Source organism: Caretta caretta, chromosome 2, assembly GCF_965140235.1.
Source record: "Caretta caretta isolate rCarCar2 chromosome 2, rCarCar1.hap1, whole genome shotgun sequence".
Lineage (NCBI taxonomy): Eukaryota > Metazoa > Chordata > Testudines > Cheloniidae > Caretta > Caretta caretta.
In genome coordinates this window covers 215656038-215682869 of record NC_134207.1, presented here as the reverse complement: position 1 = coordinate 215682869, position 26832 = coordinate 215656038, and the positions used below count along the sequence as shown (strand labels likewise).

At 40.8% G+C, this 26832-nt stretch overlaps 1 protein-coding gene across 10 annotated transcripts in view; it reads right to left on the bottom strand.

The window, feature by feature from the left end:
- DGKB (diacylglycerol kinase beta) overlaps nt 1-26832 on the bottom strand; it is a 521988-nt gene that overhangs the window by 403520 nt on the left and 91636 nt on the right. For 9 of the 10 annotated variants that reach the window (XM_048838274.2, XM_048838272.2, XM_075125825.1 and 6 more), the window contains 2 exons: nt 10384-10460; nt 5542-5562 (listed from right to left, as the gene is read on the bottom strand). The exons of the other annotated variant lie outside the window; for it this stretch is intronic. In XM_048838274.2, the coding sequence (XP_048694231.2) occupies nt 5542-5562; nt 10384-10460 (98 nt within the window). The remainder of the gene's footprint in view (nt 1-5541; nt 5563-10383; nt 10461-26832) is intronic. 10 annotated transcript variants of the gene reach the window in all.

The following is a 26832-nucleotide window of genomic DNA, read 5'->3' as shown; positions in this document are numbered from 1 at the left end:
TATCATAGTATCGTTCTTGCTTAACCCCTTAACTCACGTCACACACTTGGTATGACAAAATGTCCAATGGTGTGACAACATATACTACACACATCACTGGACATCAGCAATACCAGGAGGGATGAGGTAGAGTGCCGATGAGAAGCGCAATCAGGAAAGTAACAAATACTTTCCTCATGGATTGTATTTTCTAAATGGACAACCAACCTAATTCTCAATTACTGAGGGACAATATCACTCATTGATATATTTTGCTTTCCACAGCTAAATCTCTGTACAATTTTTCATGAGTGATGTACCCGAGTATTCGGATTCTAATATATAAACTGTATTGTTAAATCTACTCTCCTAAATTTGGGTTATCCTGTATCTTGGAGTGAAAGCAATGGCATTTTGCAAACATCAATAACCCAAGCGAAACTGCTACAGTCATCAGTTAAGTATTTTAAAATAATAATACAATATCCCTTTAGGCCATGGTGACCATATTGGGGCAGAATGCACTAGAAAGACACTAATTATTCTGTATTGTTTAAAAGTGAATTGTCATTTCTTTTATTTATTGCAGCTGGCCACTCTTCAGCTGTATCACCCCTGAGATGGTAAAGATTTGATCAGTACAAAAGGTCTGTCTGAAGCAAATGTATGGGCAATTGAAGATAGTGTCATGACACTCCAGCCTTTGGATGTTTGATACATTCTTTTCTGTATGCTCAAATGTAAATAGATTTAATCCAACAGATACCACATGCAAACATCATCCAGGTGCTTGTCCTGCTAGGACAGTCTCATTCTTTTTCCTCCCTGTATCCCTTATGACTATCTCCTGTGCTGGTATCTGGGGAAGGACAAGAGGAGTCTAAAGTGTATCTACAGGTGTTCTTTAGCCCATAAAGGATTTTGTTACAGTAGAACCTCAGATTTACGAACACCAGAGTTACGAATTGACCAGTCAACCACACACCTCATTTGGAATTGGAAGTATGCAATCAGGCAGCAGCAGAGACCAAAAAAAAAAAAAAAAAAAAAGGCAAATACAGTATAGTGATGTGTTAAACATAATCCACTAAAAAAAAATAAGGGAAAGAAGTATTTAATTTCTGGATAGTAAAGTGTCAAAGCTGTATGAAGTCAATGTTCAGTTGTAAACTTTTGAAAAAACAACCATAATGTTTTGTTTAGCATTACAAACATTTCAGAGTTACAAACAATTAGTAACTCTGAGGTTCTACTGTATTAGTAAAATGATTTCTGGCTATATAGTATGAATAGCTATACAGTATGGAATCAAATGTTATTTCTACCTTCTTTTGTGCAACTTAAAAGGTTCTTTTACACCATGCTTTCTTATCACGAGCACTGTGCTGCATACCACAGGGTCTAATAAACAAAGTAATTAGCTTCGGAGCCACTGCTCGCTCCTTTCTCTATAGAGATTTTTATACTGTGAATGTCATTATTTTGTTATATGCAGTGTTGTAAATGTCTTGTTGTAACCATCTTGTCCCCAGGACTTGAAGAAGAGCTCTGTGTAAGCTAGAAAGCTTGTCTCACCAACAGAAATTGGTCTAATAGAAGACATTACCTCACCAATCTCGTCTCTCTATTATCTTGTTAATTATACAATATAAACACTAGGACTCGCAAAAGAGTGTTGTGATGAACATGACCACAAACTTCTGGTGTGTTTTACATAACACCATCTTGGAACTGGAGTTAAGGGATGTTAGAAATCACTATAGAATCTTCTTATAATCATCCAGACCACACCACACTATCTATTGTCTACAGTCAAGCTCTACGATACAACCGCATTTGCTCCAACCCCTCAGACAGAGACAAACACCTACAAGATCTCGATCAAACATTCTTACAACTACAATACCCACCTGCTGAAGTGAAGAAACAGATTGACAGAGCCAGAAGAGTACCCAGAAGTTACCTACTACAGGACAGGCCTAACAAAGAAAATAACAGAACACCACTAGCCATCACCTTCAGCCCCCAACTAAAACCTCTCCAGTGCATCATCAAGGATCTACAACCTATCCTGAAGGACAACCCATCACTCTCACAGATTTTGGGAGACAGGCCAGTCCTTGCTTACAGACAGCCCCCCAACCTGAAGCAAATACTCACCAGCAACCACACACCACACAAGAGAACCACTAACCCAGGAACCTATTCTTGCAACAAAGCCCGTTGCCAACTGTGCCCACATATCTATTCAGGGGACACCATCATAGGGCCTAATCACATCAGCCACACTATCGGAGGCTCATTCACCTGCACATCTACCAATGTAATATATGCCCCTCTGCCACGTACATTGGCCAAACCGGACAGTCTCTGCGTAAAAGAATAAATGGACACAAATCAGATGTCAAGAATTATAACATTCAAAAACCAGTTGGAGAACACTTCAATCTTTCTGGTCACTCGATTACAGACCTAAAAGTGGCAATTCTTCAACAAAAAAACTTCAAAAACAGACTCCAACGAGAGACTGCTGAATTGGAATTAATTTGCAAACTGGACACCATTACATTAGTCTTGAATAAAGACTGGGAGTGGATGTGTCATTACACAAAGTAAAACTATTCCCCCCACACACATACACACACTGTTCCTCAGACATTCTTGTCAACTGCTGGAAATGGCCCACCTTGATTATCACTACAAAAGGTTTTTTGTTTCTCTCTCCTGCTGGTAATAGCTCCCCTTACCTGATCACTCTCCTTATAGTGTGTATGGTAACACCCATTGTTTCATGTTCTCTGTGTATATAAAATCTCCTCACTGTATTTTCCACTGCATGCATCCGAAGAAGTGGGCTGTAGCTCACGAAAGCTTATGCTCAAATAAATGTGTTAGTCTCTAAAGTGCCACAAGTCCTCCTTTTTTTTTTTTTTACAAAAAAAGAGGACATTATCTGCCCTGAAGAACACCTTGTTTCTCATGGTTTCTTGCAGCAAGTAATTTCACAGAAAAACTGCTTTTCAATTGGTGTTTCAGCATTTCAATTTAACAACTGTCCCACATTATCAATCAGAGAAAACTGATATAAACTGAATTGCTGTAACCCATAATCAAGTCCAAAACATAAAGACTGTGCTTCTTCTCATTATACTCGTGAACTTACAAATGCTTTACCTTTAAAAATTCAATAGCCATATAAAAAAATCAATAGTTATCTGACTGAATCTTGCTTCCAACAAAGTGTTTATCTCACTTTCATTTTCAAGTGAATCACTAAACAGTACTTTGAAATACTGTCACATAAAAAGGGATAATGTTTATCCTGCCTCTTATCATCAATATCATCATCCACAATTGCTACTGTATTCATATATTGTTTCCATTATGATCCTGATTTTGGAGAGGCTTAGCATTTCAATCATTTCAGCTTCTCGCTTATAAAAGCTGAATCTTGTGCACACATAAAATCATATTTAAAAATAAGTCATATGTCAGTCATAAGTCAGTTTGTAACCAAGGCTGGTGGAAGCCAGTGTGACTGGTGTGTTGATGACAAGCTGCTGGGGTCAGAGCTGCCAGATCAGGGTTTCAACTACACACAGACACTTAGCGTGACCTGCATGCTGCTAAACTGAGAGTGGCCCAACTGAGAGTGGGAGCTACAACAGCAAAGCATTGTAAGGCACCCTGGGTTAGAGTGGCAGGCAGTGACAACCTCTCATTGGTCTAGATTGCACCCCAGAATGTGAAAGATAGTAACTAATTAGTACAGGGGTGGGAAAACTGCGGCCTGGGGGCCCCATCCAACCCTTCAGATGTTTTAATTTGGTGCTCGAGCTCCCGCTAGGGAGCAGGGTCCAGGGCTTGCCCCACTCTGGTGCTCCAACCGGGGAGTGGGATGGGGGCTCCCGGAAGCAGCAGCACATCCATCCTCTGGCTCCTACACGTAGGGGCAGCCAGGGGCTCCGCACACTGTCTGTGCCCCAAGCACAACTCCCATTGGCCAGGAACCTGCCCTAGCCCAGAGCCCCTTCCCATACCCTCAACTCCTCATTTCTGGGCTCACCCCAGAGCCCGCACTCCCAGCCAGAGCCCTCACCCCCTCCCGTACCTCAACCCCCAGTTTCATGAGCATTCATGGCCCGCCATACAATTTCCATACCCAGATGTGGCCCTCGGGCCAAAAGGTTTACCCACCACTGAGTTAGTATGTAATATTTGCTAGCTGACCTGTTCTCTAGTACACCACTACACTGATATAACGCTGTCCTCAGGAGCCAAAAAATCTTACCGCATTATAGGTGAAACCACATTCTATCGAATTTGCTTTGATCCACCAGAGCGCACAGCCCCGCCCCCCCCGGAGCACTGCTTTTCCACGTTATATCCGAATTTGTGTTATATTGGTTCACATTATATTGGGGTAGTGGTGTAGTTGGAAAGCTGAGGAACATAATTTTCTGAAATCCCTTGCTGCCACTGTTGGCAGAGGCTCTTCAAACATATTGCTGCTTGAGCTGTTATTGTATAATAAGCCAATTAGATGGAGCATTCACTCCCTCTTCTCATGGTTTCATATCCCAGATAAATATCTTTCATTCACTGTTTTGGGGGTCTGGGAAATGGATGAACTTGGTATAAATGAAAGCTAAGGAAGAGCTGCACTGGATTTTTAGAGGTCAGGAACAGTGTTTGACTGCATTACTCAATATTTCTCACAGACACTTTGTTCCTGAATATAAATCCTGATTTTTAACATTCCTATTCCAAGCACTGAGCCTCTCTAGAGCCATGGCTACTAACCGTGTTGCATTGGACATGGTTTTGTTATGTGGAAAATAAATGCTCTTTGGATATTACGGAAGATTACGAAATTCATTTTCAATTGTGAACTAAGCAGGATTTACAAACCTTAAGAGTCACATTGTCTCTGGCCCTTGCATAGATGTGCAGAGGGAAGACAAGCAGCTTTCAACTTCCAGATTCATCTGGTTAGCTAGCTACTGTAGTGTGGATATATTTTGTTGTTTTAGGCTCTGAGCACAACAGGGTAATGTTATTATATAGCTAATTACACTAAAGTTTATATTCTACTCAAATTCTGAAATGTAGATAGTTTATGGGACTAATTGGCTTTGTATCACACAGCAGTGTACATGTGAATGACACAGTCTGATCATTAAAAGATTATGTGATCATATTAATGCTTCTCAAAAAATAATAGCTCACAGGAACAGAAAACATTTACAAGAGCTCACTAGAAATTACACATTATCTTGTGGCTGATTACCCGACCTCAATTTTCCATGTTGCTCTTAATTACACTTTTAGCAAAATTTTGGACAGTCACAATGATACAAGTTAAATTCACCTAATGAAAAACAGCATGCTGTTTTAGTAAGAATACACCTTGTTCTCAGCTTCAAATTATAATACATTACCTGAAAGAGTGGCCACGTGAAATATTTATCAATATATGAATGTTTCAGTGGAACCCTGCAAACATACAATCACTGTTCATATTAGCAATAACAAAAAATCTAATAAAGAACGATTACTTACTTGATTAAGAATGTCTTGTTTCTGTAGTGCATGCAAAGAAAGAAAGAGAGAACACACATATTAATGCAGTATATATAGTAACACTCAGACTCTGTTTTTATAATAGGACTATTTTAGTTGAAAGTTTCGTTTTGTAGATAAACAGGTTTGAAAGAGAACAAACATTCTATTATTTTATGTTAGAATAGTTGTTAAAAATGGGTCTAGTCTTGATTAGTTAGACAGTGCAAGCATTTGGTTTTTAACCATGCAATGATAGATATCCAAGGAAAAATAACAATGAAAACAATGTCTTGCAACTTTCACCATCAGCCCAATGTAGTTTGTGTAAGTTATCTGTGGTCAACAATGGATGTCAGCAACAGGTGTTGCTGAACCAGTTCTGAGCAGTTTAACTACAAGCGCAGAGAAGGATAGTCTCTGGTCAGCACCATTTAAAAACCTGTGATGAAATGCTACGTTTCCTATCATTTGTACAATAAGTAAATCAAAGCAGTGCTTTGGATGAAGGGATTGTATTCACTTTTTCCATTTATCTACAAATGCTCAAAACTACTTCAGAGCAAAAATTACCACTCTAGATGTATCTCTAGAAGCTGTGTTCTGGGTATGAATTCTATCTCAGATCTCTCTGCCTGTTCGTACAGCCTGGTTCTCTCTTCTGTACTGTCCTCCCCAAGAAGAGGCAGGCATCAACATGAGACCCATAGGCTGAGCAGAGGATATGGGAACAAGTATGGAGTCAGTGGAGATATTTTTTGAAGGGGGAACGGACATTGTGGGTGATCTGAGAGGAAGGGTGGTCCAGGATAAGGGCATGGGACTTAAGAGACCCAGGTTTAATTCTTTGCTCTGCGACAGACTCCCTGTGTGACCTCAGTCGAGTCATTTGGACTCTCTGTATCTCAGTTTCCTATCTGTAAAAGTGGGGATGACAGCACCTCCCTACCTCATGTGGGTCTTGTGAGGGTAAATACATTAAAGATTGTGAGATGCTCAGATGCTATAGTGTTAGGGCCATATTAGTACCTATCATTGTTTGATTGATGGATGTGGGGGATGTTGGAGACAGAGCTGCAGACCCGACAACATCCTCCACTGCACCTCTCTGACCCCTTCTTTCCACCACACACTCTTCTGCACAGTTTTCACACCACCCCTCACTTGCTCTGACTCATATATTCCCCACTAACTGCCGAGATCACTACTTCGCTACGACTACCTCATTCCCTCCAACATGCTTGTTATTCCAAGCCACCTCCATGCACACCTACTACGCCAACACCCCCCCACACACACGCCAGCTGCTTTGAGTACACCCTACACACACACACGCTCTCACCAACTCCATCTTGCCACTTCATGCTACCAGGCCATACGGAGGTGGGAAAGTGGTGAGTCTGTGAGGTGTGCATGTACCAGAGGCAGGGGGCAGAAAGAGGCAGGAGAATGGAGTTGCAGAGTCACTACCCCAAAAATCTGGGACAAGCATATGCAGCATAGAAGGCTTACGGTGTGACTCAACTGACTCAGACTCGTGTGGCTATAACATTGCAGGGAAGACTTTCGGGCTTGAGCTGGAGCCTGGGCTCTAGGACCCTGAGAGGTGGGGAGGGTCACAGTACATTACAATTTTATATGCAGCCTGAGCTGAGTCAGCTGACCTGGGCGAGCCACCAGTCTTTTATTGCAGAGTAAACATAACCTCAGAGAGATGAAGTGGCCCATTTCATGTTAATGACATGTTCTCAGCTAAACGAGAACACCCCAGGGAGATCAATACAGCTTTAAACAATAGCTCTGAGACATGTGAACTGCTCTATTAATCTCAGTGGGTGTTCTTATTCCTCTCCCCAATGACTGCACTTGTGAGTCTGTGCTGTGCACCAAGCATGCCCATGCCCAAGACTCACCTTAGTCTTGGCACTAGGTGCAAGTTCCACACATGCTTATTCTCAGCTTCCCATACAGAGGGACTAGGCTCTTCCAGACCCCAACTCACATGGGGGGCATAGAGAGGGGCCTCCCAGGAAACAGATACCCTTGTAAAGTAGCTTTAATGAGGGCAAATGTCCCCAAAAGTATACGCAACACGGCTGTTACTCTGAAACCCAAAAGTATAAAATCCCCTTGACACAGGTGGATAGTAGCAATACACCCACCTAGTGCTCTCACGTTTCTGACAAAGACAGGATCTCAAACTCACAGTTCATAGGTGCAGCTTAGATCCAATGGCCACAGCATGTCCCCTTGAGCCACACAATGGCTGAAACAGCCTGCCTTGAAACAGTCTTGTTACAACAGAGCCCTGGTCTTGCTATACATAAACATTTCATTGTCTTTGGCTCCATCTACTTTCTTAACTTAACCTTGACTATTTCTTCAATATAGCTCTTCTAAAGGGCCAGTGGGTGCCATGCACTAGCTGAGATAAATCCTGAATAACGGAGATGAGTTTTAGGAGCTCATCCCCTAGCGAGTCTAAAAGGTTGCTCCAAACTATGCCAGCTGACAATGGCCACAGTGAGACTGAAATGATGTCTGGGAATCAATGGTCTTTACAGAAGCCTCAGTCACATTCCCTACACCAAAAGCAGGAAGAGGGAGTGGCATAGGAGCTGCTACAATCAGGTCCATGACACTGGAGGGTCCCCTCCTATGTTGGATAACCCTCTGAAGGCCAAGTTCATCATCTCCATTGCTGAACTAACCTCCCAATCTGACCGCTCTGCACAGCTTTATGTGACTCTACAAGGTGAAAGACAATGAAGAAACAAGACCCCATGATTTCAAAACTCAGTTTTGAATGCCAAAAAGGTAATAATTGTACTGGAGCAATCTGATTATTAAAGTGGCATATAATGAATTGCACTACAACAGCACTAGAGTGGAATACAGCGTTGAACCCACAGGGCAAGGAGAAATCTGGAACATGAGATTGTTTAGGCTCTTTTATCTCCATAAATATAGTACACTACAAAGTTTCATAACATAACTCCAGGCATAAAAATAATGCGGATTCAAGATGATCAGCCAAGGATAACTCATAGCTCTACGGCAGTGGTTCTCAACCCGCGGGCGCCCAATTACCACACAGCTGCAGCCCATGTGACATCCTCAGGGCCATATAGGTAGTATATATATTGTGTGCATGTGGCCCACAATGATAAATAGGTTGAGAACCACTGCTCTACAGATACATACAGATCCAGAGGTCAGATAAAATTACTTATTATTGCATTTTACCACCACAATTTAAAGTATCACAGAAGATCTCAAAGTTCAAGGGGCTTTAGTTGGTTTACTTGCCAATGTTTCTTGTCTTTAATATATACAATACAAAGTAATATATATGGGAACTGATTCACAACAAAGTTTACTTAGCACAAGTGCTCTCATATTAGGAATTCCATATAAGTCACAGAAAAATATGCCAAGAAGGAAGATACATATTGAGCTAATTAGCTGTTTTGATATACATTATATGGATGTGCTAAAGAGTAGTATGTGGCTTTATTCCATAGGTTTAAATAGAAAAATACTTTTAAAGATAAACGGAAATGCTTTTTCTTAAATATATATATATTTATTTTAAATACTGACTAAGATCCCATATCCATAGATAAGAACTCCCTACAAGAATTGAGGGCAATACCAAAAGCAGCATAAATTTTGCAGCTCCCTGTTCAGCTAAGGATTCCCTACATATTACTAAAGAAAGTTAATATTTAAAAAAAAGTTTATGAAAACCAGCCAAGGTCCCACTTCTGCATATATTTTAAGGCCTGAATGGACCAATGTGATCATCTAGTCCAATTTCATGCACAGCACAGCCCATAGAATTTCACCCAATAATTCCTGCATGAAGCCTAGTAACTTGTGGTTAAACTTGAGCTAACACAACCTTAATTATCCTACACTGATTGCAATAGGAACTGGTAACATCAGAGTGCGCCTACTCCTCCTAATAATAATGGGCATTATATCCGTGTCCGCCATAACTCCAAATCAGAATTCATATTCAAGGCCCTCTAGTAGCTTGTGTAGCCGCACTGATACAGGAATCACGCTGGACACACTGAGCCACCTCTCCTTATTGGTCTAACTGCACTACTGCAATTACAGAACCTAACAATACATTGTAGAATTTCCTAATATTACTCTCAGGCAATTTGCAATTCAAGCAAATATTCCTCACTCCCAAAATAATGATACAACAAGGTGTTTGCGTCCTTATGTGGCTAGGATTAAGGTTGCATGGGAAGCAGCACCACAAGTAAGCATTGCCTGAGTTTCCTAAGTTTGTTTTTTCTAACCTAAACACTCCTTCATGGATACGTGAGGAGATCTTACCTGAGCATTTCTAGGTTTTTTTAAATTTGAATTTGGTGTTATGAAGTCCCACATCCCAAAAGAATATATGGAGCAGAAGGCATTGTTCTGTGGCAACATCTTAACTTCACCACAAAGATTTTTGTAAGTGATTTTTTTTAAATAAAAGAGCAACTGTAACTTTGTTTACACAAATAAATTATTCATCAGAATAAACATGAGTGTTCTATGGCTTTTGAATGATGGACTAGATCACTTCTTGAGGTCCCTTCCAGCCCTACATTTCTAGGATTCTATGAAATGATCACATTAATAGATCCTTTTAGTTAAATACATCTTTTTTTTTCATTCTTCAGTATATGTTTTACTTTCAAAAGCACAAAGCATCACTCCAAACAGCAAATTTGTAAATAATTATCTATTTATAAATGCTTATTCTGCCACGTCATTTTTTAAAACATTTTTTACATTAATCACATTTTAAACCACTGAATAAAAAAGAAGAATTACCCCTTCAGGATTATATTTTGCTAGCACACCGTTACCATGGAATTCTTCCAGAACATCCTTAATCTTCTTGGTGGAGTCTAGAACAAAACAGAAAAAATAACAGTAAATTGATTTATACGGTATGAACTGTAGTCAAGAAAGGCATTATTTGTTTCAGACTGGGTTTGTGCTGTTGAGAATATAGTCTCTTTTCAAAGTGCATGCGTAATCTCCTCTAGGAGTATGGGAATTACGAGTGCAGTAAGAAGAGAACATATTGTACCCTCCAATTTAATAAAAACAAAGACAAAAAACATTTGAAAAATTGTACCTGACCTAATCTTTGACTGTGGTTGAATAACACATTTCAGAAAAGGTCGTTTGCATCAGCGACTTTAAGTCACTTTTGCACTCCCCTGATACTGTGCCAGCAGTGGATCAGGCTAGTCCTCCCCAGCGTTTGTAAACTAGATGTTTTCAGGCATAGGTCCCAATGGACACAAGAGTCATGAAAGCAGCCAGGACACACCAGAATGCAGGGAAGACCAGGGCAATGCCCCTTCTCCGCAACCATGCCCTCTACACCAGCCACAGGGAAGGGCATAGAAGCCATTGCACCAACTCTACACCACTCAAATATTCTCTTACCAGGGCCAGCTATGCAAGTGTTAAGAGTTATTTTACCACAGCAGAATGGCGCAAAGCAACACTACCGCAGCAGCAGTATGGCTCTTTAACATTTGTATTTTCTTTTTCCCCACAGCTATAATTCTCAAACTGAAATTGAATGATTTTAAGCACTCCACATGCAGGAATGCTCTGCAGATATTGACTCACAACTGGTAAATAATTTTCAACTGACATTCTGATTGCTCACTATTAATACAAAAATTTCAATAACTATTCACTATACAAATCCCTGGACTCAGATTCTTTCAAAGCATGCCATTCACTTACACATGACCATCTCACGTTATTTCAACCAGCTAACAGAAACTAACAACTCAGTCATGTCTTAAAATAGCTTTCAGCAGGCACTTTAAGTTACAAATAGCAGGCCTAGCTCTGTGTTTTTTTAAGTTATATCAGCAAAATACAATACTGTGGTAGCTTTTTAGAGTTCACCATCTGCAAACTGATTTAAAAAAAGAAAGTGCATCTTTAAATCAATAAATAGACCTGAAAAGGGAAATATGACACCAAGGAGGAATGTATGTAATTAAAAAAAAAAGTCTTGGTTGTAACACATTACAAACTGAGGGGAAATAATTTCAGAGTAGTTCAAGCACTGTAAGAACTAATGCTTTCACAGTTATATAATAATGAAAGCTCTGGACAATATAGCTCTGAGGGTCTTTAGCCCAAGCAAATCTCTCCACCATGCCAATGTTGCAATCCATCAGAGAAGACTCCTCAGCCCCCTAAGAACCCACCAATGAACCCCCTTGGCAGACATAATCTTTGTATTGAGGGATAGTCGAATAAGACACTATGATGAGCAGAGTGATTTAAATCATGATTTAAATCACTAGTCAGGAAGACTTGATTTTGGTTTTCTACATAAAAGTTTTCTACATAAAAGTGCATTCTTATTGGTTGTTATAAGCTTAATACATATTCTTCACAACTCAGAGATAGATGTAGGTTTCATTTTTAGAAGGTACACACTACACATTTTTAAATAGGGATTTATGCTGAAAACTTTTCAGATTAGTTTTACAGCTGTATCAGAAAATGAATGATTGTTTGGTTATTTCATTTACCAAAGATAATTGAAGCAGACATTTATGAAGTCATTGGGAGCTAAACTATCTCCAGTTCAACAGGTTAATCATTAATATTTGGAGGATTTTCTTGCCATGCTGTATTAGGAGGAGAACTTCACCAGACAGGCATTTAAATTGTTTTATTTAACTAAAACAACAACGTTAAGTATTCTGGATTTTTTTCTTCAACAGCAAACATATAATATTTTAACAAAACAAGCATATGTCCCTCACTTCTCACATTTTTCTCCAGACTTCTTTTCCTTGTCCAGATCTATTCCACCCCCAACAATCTTCTATTCATTGAACTTTTTGAAACTTTGCACTTTTAGAGAGAGGTAAGCGATTGATTGTGTACACAAATTTGCAGAGGGACAACAGAGTTGAGGTCTGTTATTTCTCACCTCTATATATTATTTATTTAAAAACATTTTTGCTGTTAACAAGCATGTTACCTCTGGAGACACAAATCCACAGTTTGAGAACTGCAAAACTAAGCATCTCTGATGGTATCTTCTAGACTGAGCGCTGAGTCCCATTGCGTACATAGAAAGATTAACCTAAATAATCTATACAGAAACCTGTGGAACCCCATAAAATTGGGTCCCTAATCCAGGAACTATTGGAACTCATTTACAAATCTTTTCATAAACATTACATGAATATATTGTCTCATAGTATAGAATTAGAATTTATAATCCCTATTCCATGATGAGATATCTTTGAGCTATAATCCTATCTTTAGATAGGTTTTTTCCCTCAAAAAGCATTTTATCAAAAAAATCCGATTTAAATAAAAAAAATCTGATTTAAATAATTTTTTTTTATTTTTTAAAAAAAATCATTGATTTTTATCCACACTGATAATGAAAGACTGTTGCTAATTGCTGTCTTGTTCCATGATCTATGGTGTGTGAATGCCCCACAATCTGAAATGCACCAGACAAGTTCACTTCATTTACTAGACACACAAAAAAATCTTTGTAATAAGGAAAATAGTACCATATAATGTAACATATAATATGTTAAGAACACAGATACAGGGCAAAATTAGCCCTATTTGTATTATTAAACATTAATGTGATTGCAGTGCCCAAAGGAGGCCTGAATCAGTATTAGGGCCCCAATGTGCTAAGTGCTGTAAAACTCATATTCCATGCAGAGAAGCACTTCAGGCTCTAAGGCCCCGATCCTACAAACATTTAGTCATCTGAGGAATTTCACGGAGAAAGCACTCAGTTGGATGAGATCCTTCCTTTTGGGCCGCATTCAGAGCTTGCTGATGGACAACTTCTCCTCTTTCACGAGACCCCTCACAAGGATCTATTCTACTGACCATCCTGCTGAATAACCATATGAACACACCTGCACTATATCCTAATCACTTCCCTTGCTGATAGCAAAGTCATCCAACTATCTGAGAGCCTGACTGAGATCAGCAAGTGTATGAAAGGTGGACGGCTGAAACTAAATCCGAGGAACACAAAGCTGATGTTGGTGGGAAGACAGGTAGGTAGAATAGAGAAATATAAAAATTCCCCCTTTCTGGGCCAGAAGCTACCCCCAAATAAAAGCCTCCCCTCTCTGAAGTGCTATAAGATTGAGTCAAGGCTTTTTATTAGAAATGGCTATACCTCTTCCTTCTTTTGTTTTCCCAGCGGTATTTTATTAATCTTTAAACAAACATTATATACATATGTAACTGTAATTAATACAAACTCTATTACCAACAAGTTGGATATGTTTCTTATAACTTCTGAACATTTTTAATTCTGCTCCCAGCAGTGATGCTTTAAAAAAATCTCAAGTAGAACTAAGATGGAGAAAGTTTCAGCAATAGCATCTCTACCCCTTCCCTTTATGCATGCCAGCTGGACCCTGTGGTCTAACGACATACTTCTCCCATACTCTGCATACCTGTAATTGAAAAGGAGGGATGAGGGTCTAAGTTCTGCCTAGGTTGCCCCAGCTCCCCAGGAGTCTTTTAGACACAACACAATATACCTTCCAACAACTGAGGCACGGTCATTTATAATTTCCCCTTGTTTATAGTCTTTCAAGCAGTTTTCAATCCATAGGACAGTATTAATATCCATGCCAACTTGAATGAATTTTTAAAAATGTCATGAGACAATATATCATTTTTTTTTGTAATCCAAATATATTACATCGATTGCCTGCCCTTCATTCACTAGGTCTATCAGAAAAGAAATCAAGTTCTCCTTTCACAGTTTCGGTAACATAAACCAATACTGGGAGCATGTTCAGCCCAGCTCGCTTTAATAGGTTTCTGTAATAGGACTTGAATTGTAAGATCATTTCCAAACTTCGTTGCTACATGAAGGCCACATCAAATAAAATAAGAAATATTGGTTTGGAAAGTTATAAGCCAGTGAAAATGGGAAGATCCAACAAAACACCTTCTCAACCATACTGATAATTAAAACAACTAATGAGTAAATGCTTCCTGGGAAAACTAAACAAATTGCAAAGTATGATGTTGATCAGGCATAATACAAAAAGGAAACAAAGTGATTTATCATCCAATGACTAATTATTATCCTTCTTTGTGAGGAAACCATTGTAACAAGTAATTACCCTGGAAAGACTGTTTCTACAAGCAGGACTATGGATTGATCCAAAGTAGGCAATTTCAACTTGTGTCGGGTGTGTTTCTTTGGGGATAGGTAGGGTGACCATACATCCCACTTTGACCAGGACAGTCCCTTTCTTTAATCTCTGTACTGGCTTCTTTTTTTTTTTTTTTTGGCAAAAGTGATGATCAGGTGGCAAGAGCAAATGGGACAAATGCCCACTTTTGCCCCAAAACTGCGGCACGCACCCTTAGCAGGATGCAAAGGAATATGAAGGAGGGGCAAGTGGTGATGCCAGCTCTGCAGGGGGGTGAAGCGGAAATCAGGCCTCCAGCGAACAGCGACACCAGCTACACTGGGGGTGGGGAGGGAGAGGCAGGGTTCAAGTGAGCAGCAACAGCCATGCGGGGAGAGTGGTGGGAGGGAGGCAGGGCTCTGAGCAATTCCAGCCCCATGCAGGGGGCAATCTGGGCTCAGATGAGAGCCCTCTGTGGCAGGAGCGGGGGGCAGGACACAGGCCAGCCCATATGTTGGCGGGTGGTGAGGGGGACAGGGCATGGGTGAGCGGCTTGAGCCAGACCTACTCAGTGTCCCATTTTCCCTTTGGAAAATATGGTCACCCTAGGGATAGGTTATCAGGGGCTTGGATGGATTTAAGCAGGGCTCTGGGGGTTATCTGGGGGCTATGGGACAGAGAGGTTTGGGGGTCATGGCGAGGAGAATGGGGTGACTGTGGGAGGGGTTTATTTGGGGGTCTATGGCAGGAGGGGGTTGGGAATGCAGGGAATGGTGTGGCGATGTCAGTGGCCACAGCTGGCTGTCGCTATGTCTGGCTTCCTCCTGTGCAGCCTCTTCACCTCTCCTCCCTTTGACTCCCTTACATCAGCCCCAGCTCTTCTTGCAGAGACCAGAGATGTGGGACAGACTTGCCACCACCTCACCATGGATGGAGCAGGCTCGATGGCCACACTGGGGATGAATTCTGCCTGCAGCACTATGCCAGGGCCCAACAGACTTGCCTCACCAATTGCTGCTGATCTCTGGGGACTCTTCCTGCTTCTCCTGCTATTGGGCAGCCAGACAGCTCAGTGCCAAGCAGGCCCTGGTGCCACCAAAGGCAGAGCTTTGCTCTGGGCTTTGTGCATGGGCAGTGGGGTGGTTCTGATTTGGGGGGACCGAGTTCCCTCTAGCCCTAGCTACCTGCTGCCTACGCATATAGAGAGACAATCCCTACCCCAAAGACCTTACAATCTAATTCATCAGACAAAGAAGTCATCTGATTCATAATTTACAGATGGGGAACTGAGACTCAAAGAGATTAAGGATCTTATTCTGCACATTTAACCGTACAAACGAAGGGGCCTGAGTGACTTTAATGGGACTACTCACAATATATAATATTAAGCACATGAACAAGTCTTCAGGAATGAAGCCTGAACAACTTGCCCAACGCCACGCTCTCAGTCTGTAGCAGAGCTGCAAACTGAATCCAGGTTTCCTCAGTCCTAATACATGATCTTAAACACAAGACCGCCATTTTTCTTAAATACATACATTTATGCATGAAAATTCTAGTATGTAGAGGTGAAGAGACTGTGGTACAATGGCATTACTCAGGAGAGGGGGCGGAAAAACAATAAATCATCCAAAATGAATACCAATCTAACCACTCTGTGGTTCCAGTACATACTATTACGGCCGTAGGAAGCCCCTCTGGAGTTTAAACATTTGCACATCAGACTTTATCTGTTGAAATAAAATGAGCATGTTTAGGTTTTTAATTATGTTTTTAATTAGCTTGTGGCTTTTAAAAAAATTATGGCCAGTTTTGTTTTTCTGTTTTTATCATTAAAACTAGTATGCAGTAATCCCTTTATTATTTATTTTTTTCCGTGTGTTTTGAGACCTTGGCTGCACACTGTTTTATACCCCTGAAAATATGTTCTCTTGTGTTTCTTTGGACTTTGTTTTTTCTCTTTATGGATGTACAGCTTCCCTATTGAATTTGTTAAAAGAAATAATGGAAATACAATTTAAAGATCCCAAGAAACAATTTATCCAAGCTTCGACATTACCTTCCCCTGACACACACACAGCAGTGACTTCGTTATGAGCCAGATCCTCATGTGAGTAAAATGAGAAGAAGTCTTACTGATGTCTGTGAGACTAGCACAGCACCTACCACAATAAGATCCCGGCCTATGACTAGGGCTCCCAGGTGCTATGGTAATACTATTATTAAAATATTATTATTGATGATATCCAAATAAGCGGGGCAAGCAGGATTTGGCCTTGTACTTTTGTGGGGCAGAAAGGGGATGGGTACCAGGTAATGTTAAAAAGAAAATCACAAAAAGAAAACAAACAATTATTAAAATTAATATTTCAGAGAAAACAAATCATTAGAATTAATTGCTTCTCCTACAACTAATTCAGGAAAATAAATCAAGAGATAGAATTAATTATTATTGTTATTAATGACACTGCATCACATACAAGTTACCAAGGATTCTTTCTCCATTAAGGAATGCCACACAATAAACAAATGAACTTGACTTTGAAATCAAATGTTTATTCAAGTATTCAAAAATGATAAAAGAAACCAAACAATTAAAATAAGAAGTATGCAAATGAGCTTCAGTAACTCCTCACTTAACGTTGTAGTTATGTTCCTGAAAAATGCGACTTGAAGTGAAACGATGTTAAGTGAATCCGATTTCCCCATAAGAATGAATGTAAATGGGGGGGGGCAGGCGTTAGGTTCCAGGGAAATTTTTTTTTGCCATACAGTACAGTACAGTACGATAGTTCGGAAGTGCCCCTGCCTTACCTTACACAGGCACAGCCCACTGGCACTGGAGACAATGAGGCAGGCAAGGAGGCTGAAGGTGCTGTAAGCTAGGAGAAGCACGTTGCGCAACAGCAGCAGCAGCTTCCCCTACTCTGCAAGCACCAGGGGTGGGGGGCTCAACCCTCAGCCCGCCCACTCCCCGCCTTCCCCCACGCCCCCATCCTTAACCCGCCTCTTCTTCCCCCGGCTTCTGCCCCTTTACTCTGCATGCCGCGTCCCGCTTCTCCCCCTCCTTCCCCTGCCTCCTGCCCGCAGCAATCAGCTGGCTTGCAGCGTTCAAGAGGGATGGGGGGAGGAGCGAGGATGCGGCATGTAGGTTCCCCATCCCCCCTCCCCTGCCCCCTGAACACCGCAAGTCAACTGATTGCTGCGGGCAGGAGACAGGGGAGGGAGGGGGGAGGCACGCTGCGTTTTCCCTCCTCTCCCCTGCCTCCTGCCCATGGCAATCAGCTGGTTTGCAGAGTTCAGGAGGCAGCAGGACAGGGAGGAGCCTGCGCACCAAGTCCTCACTTCTCCCCCCTCCCTCCTGAATGCCGCAAGCCAGCTGATTGCCATGGGCAGGAGGTGGGGGGGGGAGGAGGGAGAAGGCGCTGATCCACAGGGTCTGCCAGCTGGCGGGAGACACTGTGGGGGGGCATAGGGGAGCTGATGGGGGGCTGCCAGTTGTGGACAAAGCAGACAGCCAAACGATGTTATAGTGAAGCACTGTACAACTTTAAATGGAGCGTGTTCTGTAATTGAGCAGGGACATAAGATCGAAATAACTTTAAGTGAGAGGACATTAAGTGGGGTGTTACTGTACTTCAAATAAAAAGAAAAATACTGACTGATACAATGTAGCAACTCAAAGCACCCTCTTAAGTAAACTTGAAATTCTAAAATATAAAATAAATTTAAACAAGGTTAGTTAACAATATCGAACAAACTAATAGTTTAAACTGAATATAAAATTCAAAAAAATATCAGCATCAACCACCATGGTATTTACTCGATTATTTAAGATATTAACAGCATCAACAGTTTGTTTATCCTAATTAAGGTTAACTAGTAGCTGAGAATTTTTAATATACTTAAATGGTTAAATTGAAATAAATAGAATCAAATAATGAAGTACAATTTTAAATGAAGTAATCAAATTACAACAACTATAATTCAACTTGATAGCAAGACTTAATGAAAGAACAGTTTAGGACAAAACTTAATAGGACAATATAATTGAAAGTAGCCAATTTAAAACAAAAGCTAGATAAACCATTACTATTTCTTTACTTCTGTCTTCAGAAAAAAAATATTCTGAGAGCTAAGTATGAGTCTCAGGCAAATTCACAGGCATACAACCATTACTGCTCAAAATTAATCAGTATTTAGATACACAGACCCTAGTTGAAATGGTTACAACACATAACAAAAGCTGGGGTACAAGAATCATCCAATGTGATTATTACACAACAGTGCAGAGCAGATAGGAATTAGCTTTGATTTGGTGGAGTTAGTACGCTAAAGGTTGGCAGTGACAAAAAGATCATAATACAGCTAGTACATAAGGTTGCAAGCTGAATTATGGGCAAGGTGAACAGTTTAGAAAAGTAGAGTTAGATGTAAGGGAGCTATTTTTGTCTTTCAGTTAATTTGGAGAAGGGACTTTTTAGATCAGGAGTAGGCAAACTATGGCCCGAGGCCGGATCCAGCGCTTCAGCTAGGGCACAGGGTCGGAGACCGCACCAGGCCGCTCCTGGAAGCGGCTGCGTGGCCCCGATCTGGTGCTCCAGCTGGAGCCCAGAGTGAGTGGGCTGGTCCACACAGCTCCCGGAAGCCGCAGCACGGCTCCCCTCTGGCTCCTACGCACTCCAATGGCCCTGCTCCAATGGCCCCCTGCAGCGCTCCAATGGGAGCTGCAGGGGCAGCACCTGTGGACGGGGCAGCGTGCAGAGCTGCCTGGCCATGCCTCTGCATAGGAGCTGGAGAAGGGACATGCCGCTGTTTCTGGGAGCTGCTTGAGGTAAGCGCCACTTGGACACAGCACTCCTGAGCCTCTCCCCATGCCCCAATCCCCTGCCCCAGCCCTTATCCCCCTCCCTCCCTCCAAACCCCTTGATTCCAGCCTGGAGCACCCTCTTGCACCCCAAACCCCTCATCTGCAGCCCCACCCCGGAGCCTGCATCCCTAGCCGGAGCCTACCCCTTACCACACCCCATCCCCCCTGCCCCAGCCCTGATCCCTCTCCCACCCTCCAAACCCCTTAGTCCCAGTCCAGAGCACTCTCCTACACCCTAAACTCCTCATCTCCAGCCCGACCCCAGAGCCCGCATTCCCCCAGCCAGAGCCCTCACCACCACCCCTGCACCCCAACCCCAATCTTGTGAGCTTTCATGCCCCGCCATACAATTTCTATTCCCAGATGTGGCCCTTGGTCCAAAAAGTTTGCCCACCCCTGTTTTAGATACAGATGGTCACAGACAAAGCACACATACATATATTGTATAAACACTATCAAGAAAAGTAGGATATGCAGAAAAGTAATGAAAGGAGCACAATACTTAGTAATTGGAATAAACACAGGCAAACTGGTAGCAGTTACCATCCACACACAAAAATGGAAATAAGGCTAGTTTGAAGTGTAAAGAATTAAAACAGGAGTGTCCAAACTTACTGACCCTCCGAGCCGCACAAGATAATCTGCAGAAGTTTGAGAGCCACAGGGCATGCCTGCCAGGGCTTGGGGCTTCTGCCCCGTGGGGCATGCCTGCTGGGGCTTCAGTCCCACTCCTGCTGAAGCCCCAAGCCTCGGCACACCTGCCTCGAGCCCCAGCATCCCCCCACAGGGCTAAAGCCCTGAGACTCCCTTCATCACAGGGCAGAAGCCCCTACCCCCTACCACTCTTCATCACAGGGCAGAAGCTCCCCCCAAATCTGGTAGATGGAGAATGGGGGCGGGGATGGGGAGGGCTCCATAAGCCGCATGTTAACTGTAAAAGAGCTACATGCAGCACATGAGCATGCCTGAATTAAAGCATTAGGCAACTATGGACTGGGCTACACTTCCACTTAAATCAATGTAACCTGTGTTGCTCAGGGGTATGAAAAGGATACCCTGAGCAACGTAAGTTACATCAACGTAAGCACTGCCCACACTAACGCTATGTCATCAGGAGACACTTTCCTGCTGACATAGCTTCCGCCTCTCACAGAGATGGAATAATTATGCCAATGGGAGAACATTTTCCTGTCTGCATAGCATGTCTTCACCAGATGTGCTGCAGCTGTGCCAATGTAGTGCTCTAGTGTAGACTTGCCCTCTGTAGTTAGAAAAATATGATAATTAAAGTTAACATAAAAGTATTCTAAAACTTATATCACACACCCCAAAAACTATTGAAGTGAGATTCTGAAGTTAAAAAGATAACTTTTCTCACTCACCCATATTACAAGGGGGCAAGATCTAGAGATGCTTCTCTCATGGCAGGTAATTCACACATGCAAAAACAGCATAGCTACAGAGGATAAGTGCGTAAGATACAGGGCAGAGCAAAACCATAATTTAATGAAGTTACTAGTTCTCAATAGTACTTAAAGTTAGGAATCTCGTTGAAGCAAATCAAAACAAAAATTAACCAATGATTTTTTCCAGTCTGAACACAACAAGAAGTACAAATTAGATTGCGTTATGTACTTATCAAACCAAAGATTTTAAGGGTAGCTCTTTTAAGCAGTAAGCCAGATAATTTAGTAAATCAAGGGAAGGGAGTTTAGCATGATACACAAGATGTAAACAATAACTCTGACAGATACAAGTGAAAACCTGTAGTTTAAATCAGTATCAAGTCAGTTTAAGTTACAATGTTGTCAGATTCAAATGCTATAAAAAACTTAGTCCAGTTACATTTTTAGGAGAATTTTTCCCAATTTAAAACAATTTTAAGGTTCTATTTCTTTCCTACTTCTAGTATAATTTTTCTTGGTCTCTATTTGGGATCAGGATATCTTTACAGTATCTATGGAATATATTAAGTTTATTAATTTAAAGATTCAGAAGAACGGTCTGAATTTAGGAACAAGAATCTGAACTACAAGCGAACGCAGAATTCTAGAAAGGCAGTATTTATACTTTCCCAGGCCAAATTCTGCTTTCCTTCAAAACACAAAAATTCCCCATGGAATCATATCAGTAAGTATTGACTTAAATCTTCCTATGCCTTCGATCAAAGTGGGAGCTACTTTGACAAGAAGTAGTTGACAAGAACGTCTGAGGAACAGTGGGGGGTGGGGGGGAAATAAACATGTACATTCGTCAAACTGGACAGTCTCTACGTAAAAGAATAAATGGACACAAATCAGACATCAAGAATTATAACATTCAAAATCCAGTCGGAGAACACTTCAATCTCTCTGGTCACTTGATTACAGACCTAAAAGTGGCAATCCTTCAACAAAAAACCTTCAAAAACAGACTCCAACGAGAGACTGCTGAATTGGAATTAATTTGCAAACTGGATACAATTAACTTAGGCTTGAATAGAGACTGGAAATGGATGTGTCATTACACAAAGTAAAACTATCTCCCCATGTTTATTTCCCACCCCCACCCCCCACTGTTCCTCAGACGTTCTTGTCAAGTGCTGGAAATGGCCCACCTTCATTATGACTAGGAAAGGTTTTCTCTCCCCCCCCCAACCCTCTGCTCTCCTGCTGGTAATAGCTCACCTTAAGTGATCACTCTCGTTAAAGTGTGTATGGTAACACCCCTTGTTTCATGTTCTCTATGTATATAAATCTCCCCACTGTATTTTCCACTGAATGCATCCGATGAAGTGAGCTGTTGCTCATGAAAGCTTATGCTCAAATAAATTTGTTAGTCTCTAAGGTGTCACAAGTACTCCTTTTCTTTTTGCAAATACAGACTAACACAGCTACTACTCTGAAAACTATTTTATTGTATCATTACCTTATAACTGTCAAGTAAAAGAATATCACAATTGCATATTCAGCGTCCAAAATCAGACCCTTTGGACACCACACTTCTGATAACGTTCCTTCTATGGAAGTGTATACACAGAAAGATTGACACATATACTAAATAGTCAAGAGAACTCTAAGCAGGAAACATTCAGTATTATTTATGTTGAACTGCCTAAATAAATAAAAATCAAATGGGATAATGTGCAGATGGAACCAAAATTCTGTCCACTCGCTATATTTTTTCACCCAACTGCTCAAACAAGGGATCCAGAATCTCTACAGTACCCCCATACACACACACTGGACAGGAAGGTATTGTACACTGGCCCAGGGAAGTTCTCTGTAAGAACATCACATAAATTTTAGAAATGCATAGATAATGCTGAACAAAGTGTATATTTTGTACTTTAGGGAGACAGCTTTACTCCTTATACTGAGAGGAAAATGTCAGTCATTCTTAATAATTCTTCCTGGCATCCTTTACTGTGGACATGAGAAAAAATGCATCATTTGTTTAGAAAATCAAGGTAGCCATAAAAAAGGTCTACTCAGGTTATCATAAATGTAAGCAGTGGGATGATTTTCAAATTAGTACTCAGTAAATGCTTCACATGACTCTCACTGCAGGTATGATTAGCGATGGCAATCACATAACAAATTTGGAGCTGAATTCTGCTCTGTTACAGAAGTGCCTCTCCCACCGACTTCAATTGTCGTTTCACCTGTGTAACTAAAAGCAGAATTTACTACTAATAATTATTTGTATTATCATAGTGCCTAGAGGCTCCAATCAGGACCTGGGTCCAATTTGCTTGACAAACAGTCCCTGTATCTACTAATAAAAAAGTGATATTATGAACAAAATTTGAAACACTTTTCCAAATTTATTTAATTAATCCTTAGGGTAGTTCTTTGAGGGAGGTAAGTAGTATCCTCATCTATAAAATGTTAATATTAATGCAGAGGGGTCTGTTAGCCAATACATATATGTTAGGCGTAGTATTACATTATTAATATGATATTCATTGTATGCGTGTGCATTGGGAGGTTATATTAACTGAAAGTTTTATGCTCTTCCCACAATTCTGCTTACCCATGTCAAGTATCCCCTGACACTTTCATAAAACTATAGCATTAGTACACAGGAATCCTGTCAAGGACAAGAAACATGAATGGTGTGTCCCAGCACAGGTTGGGACGTGATTTCTAAAACAAAAAATAAAGAAGGCACACCATGGTACCTAAAAATAAGTTTAAAAGCTGATTGATGAATTTTAGTCCCAGGTGACAGTGCTTTTTAACTTGCAAAACAGCTATGGTATAAATAGAGGTAGTTTTGTGGGTGTTTCTTTGAAGCACACCTACCGTAGAAAGTCAACATGCTGCGAGACAAGAATTGCTTCCCAAAAAATGAGGTATGTATGTCTCATTTTTGTACTGTACTGTTTTGCCTTTAGCCAATAAATTGGCTTGCTTGGTTATTTGGTCTCTTGAACACTGTTAATAGCAAACCACAAGTGTAGTGAAATGATTGACACTACATTTTAATCAAAAGGTCATATAACTTGCCCAAGACCACTCAGGAAATCAGTTTGAGAGTTGAGATTAGAACTCAGGGCTTCCTGATTCCCAGTCCTCTGCTTAAAGCTCTCAATCACAAATCATTCTCAAGTAACAACTGTAAATAATATTTATAATTCTAAACCACTGAACTGCCAAAATTTAAAATAAAGCACCAGATGTCAACCTGTCTCTCTGACACCTCCTTGCAGATGTCTATCTGAAGCTCAATATTGCTAACACACAGGTTTTAATCTTACCCCTCAAGCCCTCTCTGCTACCTTCTTTAGTTGATCACTGTGGACATTACCACCATCCTGCCTGTCATGCAAGTATATAAAGTGACCCTTGTCATGTTCAACTCACACCTACCTCTCTCTTGGTACTAAAACATCCAGGTTACATCTAAATCTTGCAGATTATTTCTGTATAATATCTTTAAGATATGGCCCTTTCTGTTCATCCACACATTTAAAATTCTTTTCCAGGCTCTCATAATCTTGCATCTCGACTACTACAACATTCTTCTCTGATCATGACAAATGCACTCTTGCCCCACTCAGATCCATTCAGAATGCTGCTACAAAGATCATTTTCTTAGCCCCTCATTTTCACCATCACCCCCTCTTTGCATTCCTCCATTGGCTCCACTTTCTCTATCGCATAAAACAAATTAAATTGTCTTCATTTTCATGGCTCTCCATGGCCTATCCCCACCGTAGACATCATCTGTCACTCACTATCAATGTCAGCTCCTGCCTCCGATTGGCCCATGATACCAGTCTCCATCAGCCACTTATTAAATTATCAAACAAGCACCTTTGTGCTTTCTCTCATGTTTCCCCTCATTCTTGGGATATGTTCCCTGTAAACATCTGCAGTGCTCTCACTATCCTCCTTCAAAATCCTCCTTAAACTCTCCTTTTCCATGATGTCTACAAAAAGCTTGATAAGAGTCAAGCCATTGGTGTACTGACAACACACTATCATATTGACCAAATTGCCTCATTGTTTCCTTGTACTCCTGTCCATCTATAGCCAACTGTTGTCATTTGCTTTATACTTCAATGTAAGTTCTTTGGGACAGAGACAGTCTTTTTCTGTGTTTATACAATGCCTACCACACTGGGGTCCTGATCCAGGATAAGGACTCCAAGGCATTATGAAAGTATAAACAATAATAAATAGATGCTAGTCTCATACGTGGCATGGATGGCTGCATTGCTTGTGCACTCTGAGAAAGGGAATCTACTAATTGTCAGAGCCTAGAGATGGAACCACGCATCTGAATTCAGAGTCTGCCACCCAACTGATAATTTTGTAAGCATAAATATTCAGTTCAATTTAATAATTTATTCAGAAATCTTCTGAGTAAGCATGGGTATATTTTCAAAACAGTACAAGATAGGTACCCGACTGATCTCCACTTAGCTTGTTCGTTAGCTTCTGACGAGACATGATTCAATACAATACTCAACATAAAATAATTGGTGAGGTCTAAATAATACATGGTACACTCTTTCAATTCTAAGCTCAAAAAATAAATCAGAAAAAGCAGAAGAATTCAATAAATATTTCTGTTCTATATTTGGAAAAAAGCCAAATGATGTATTCATATCATATGATGGTGATGAAATAATTTACATTCCAACATTAACACAGGATGATGTTAAAACATCAGCTACTAAAGTTAAGAATTTTTAAATCAGTGGGTCCAAAAAACTTATACCCAAGAATTTTAAAAAAAGGTGCTCAAGGAGCTCTCTGGACTGTTAGTACTGATATTCAATAAGTCTTGGAACACTGGGGAAGTTCCACAAGACTGAAAGAAAGTTAACATCGTGCCAATATTTTAAAACAGCAAATGTGATGACCCAGATAATTATAGGACTGTCAGTCTAGTATCAATCCTGGGCAAAATAACAGAACAGCTGATATGGAATTCAGTTAATAAAGAATTAAAAGGAAGATAATATCATTAATGCCAATAAACATGGGTTTATGGAAACTAGATCCTGTCAAACTAATGATCTCTTTTTGGGGGGCAGGGGTGGAGAAAGTGTAGTTGATAAAGATATTTTTAGACTTTTGTAAGGCATTTGGCTTGTACCACATGACATCTTGAAACAAGAATGATACAAAAATCAATATGTAACACATTAATGCATTTAAAACTGGCTAATATATAGGTCTCAAAAACTGTTAACAGGGAAGTGTTGAAAGTGTTAGGATCAGCTTAGAATGTGTTTTGCTTTTATTTCATTTGACCAAATCTGACTTCTTGTGCTTTGACTTATAATCACTTAAAATCTATCTTTATAGTTAATAATTTTGTTTGTTTATTCTACCTGAAGCAGTGCGTTTGGTTTGAAGCATGTCAGAAACTCCCCTTGGGATAACAAGCCTGGTACATATCAATTTCTTTCTTAAGTTGACGAACTCATATAAGCATCCAGCGGGCATAACTGGGCACTGCAAGATGGAGGTTTCTAGGGTTGTGTCTGGGACCGAAGATATTGGTTAGTGTCATTCGGTTGCACAATCCAAGGAGCAGCTTACATGCAGGAGTCTGTGCATGAACCGCCCAGGAGTGGGGGTTCTCACAGCACAGCAGGGTAAGGCTGGCTCCCAGAGTCAAGGATTGGAGTGACCTAGCAGATCACCGGTTCAGATAACACCAGAGTGGAACGTCACAGGATGATTGCCACGACGGTATGTGGGAAGAACACTGCTATAGTGCCAC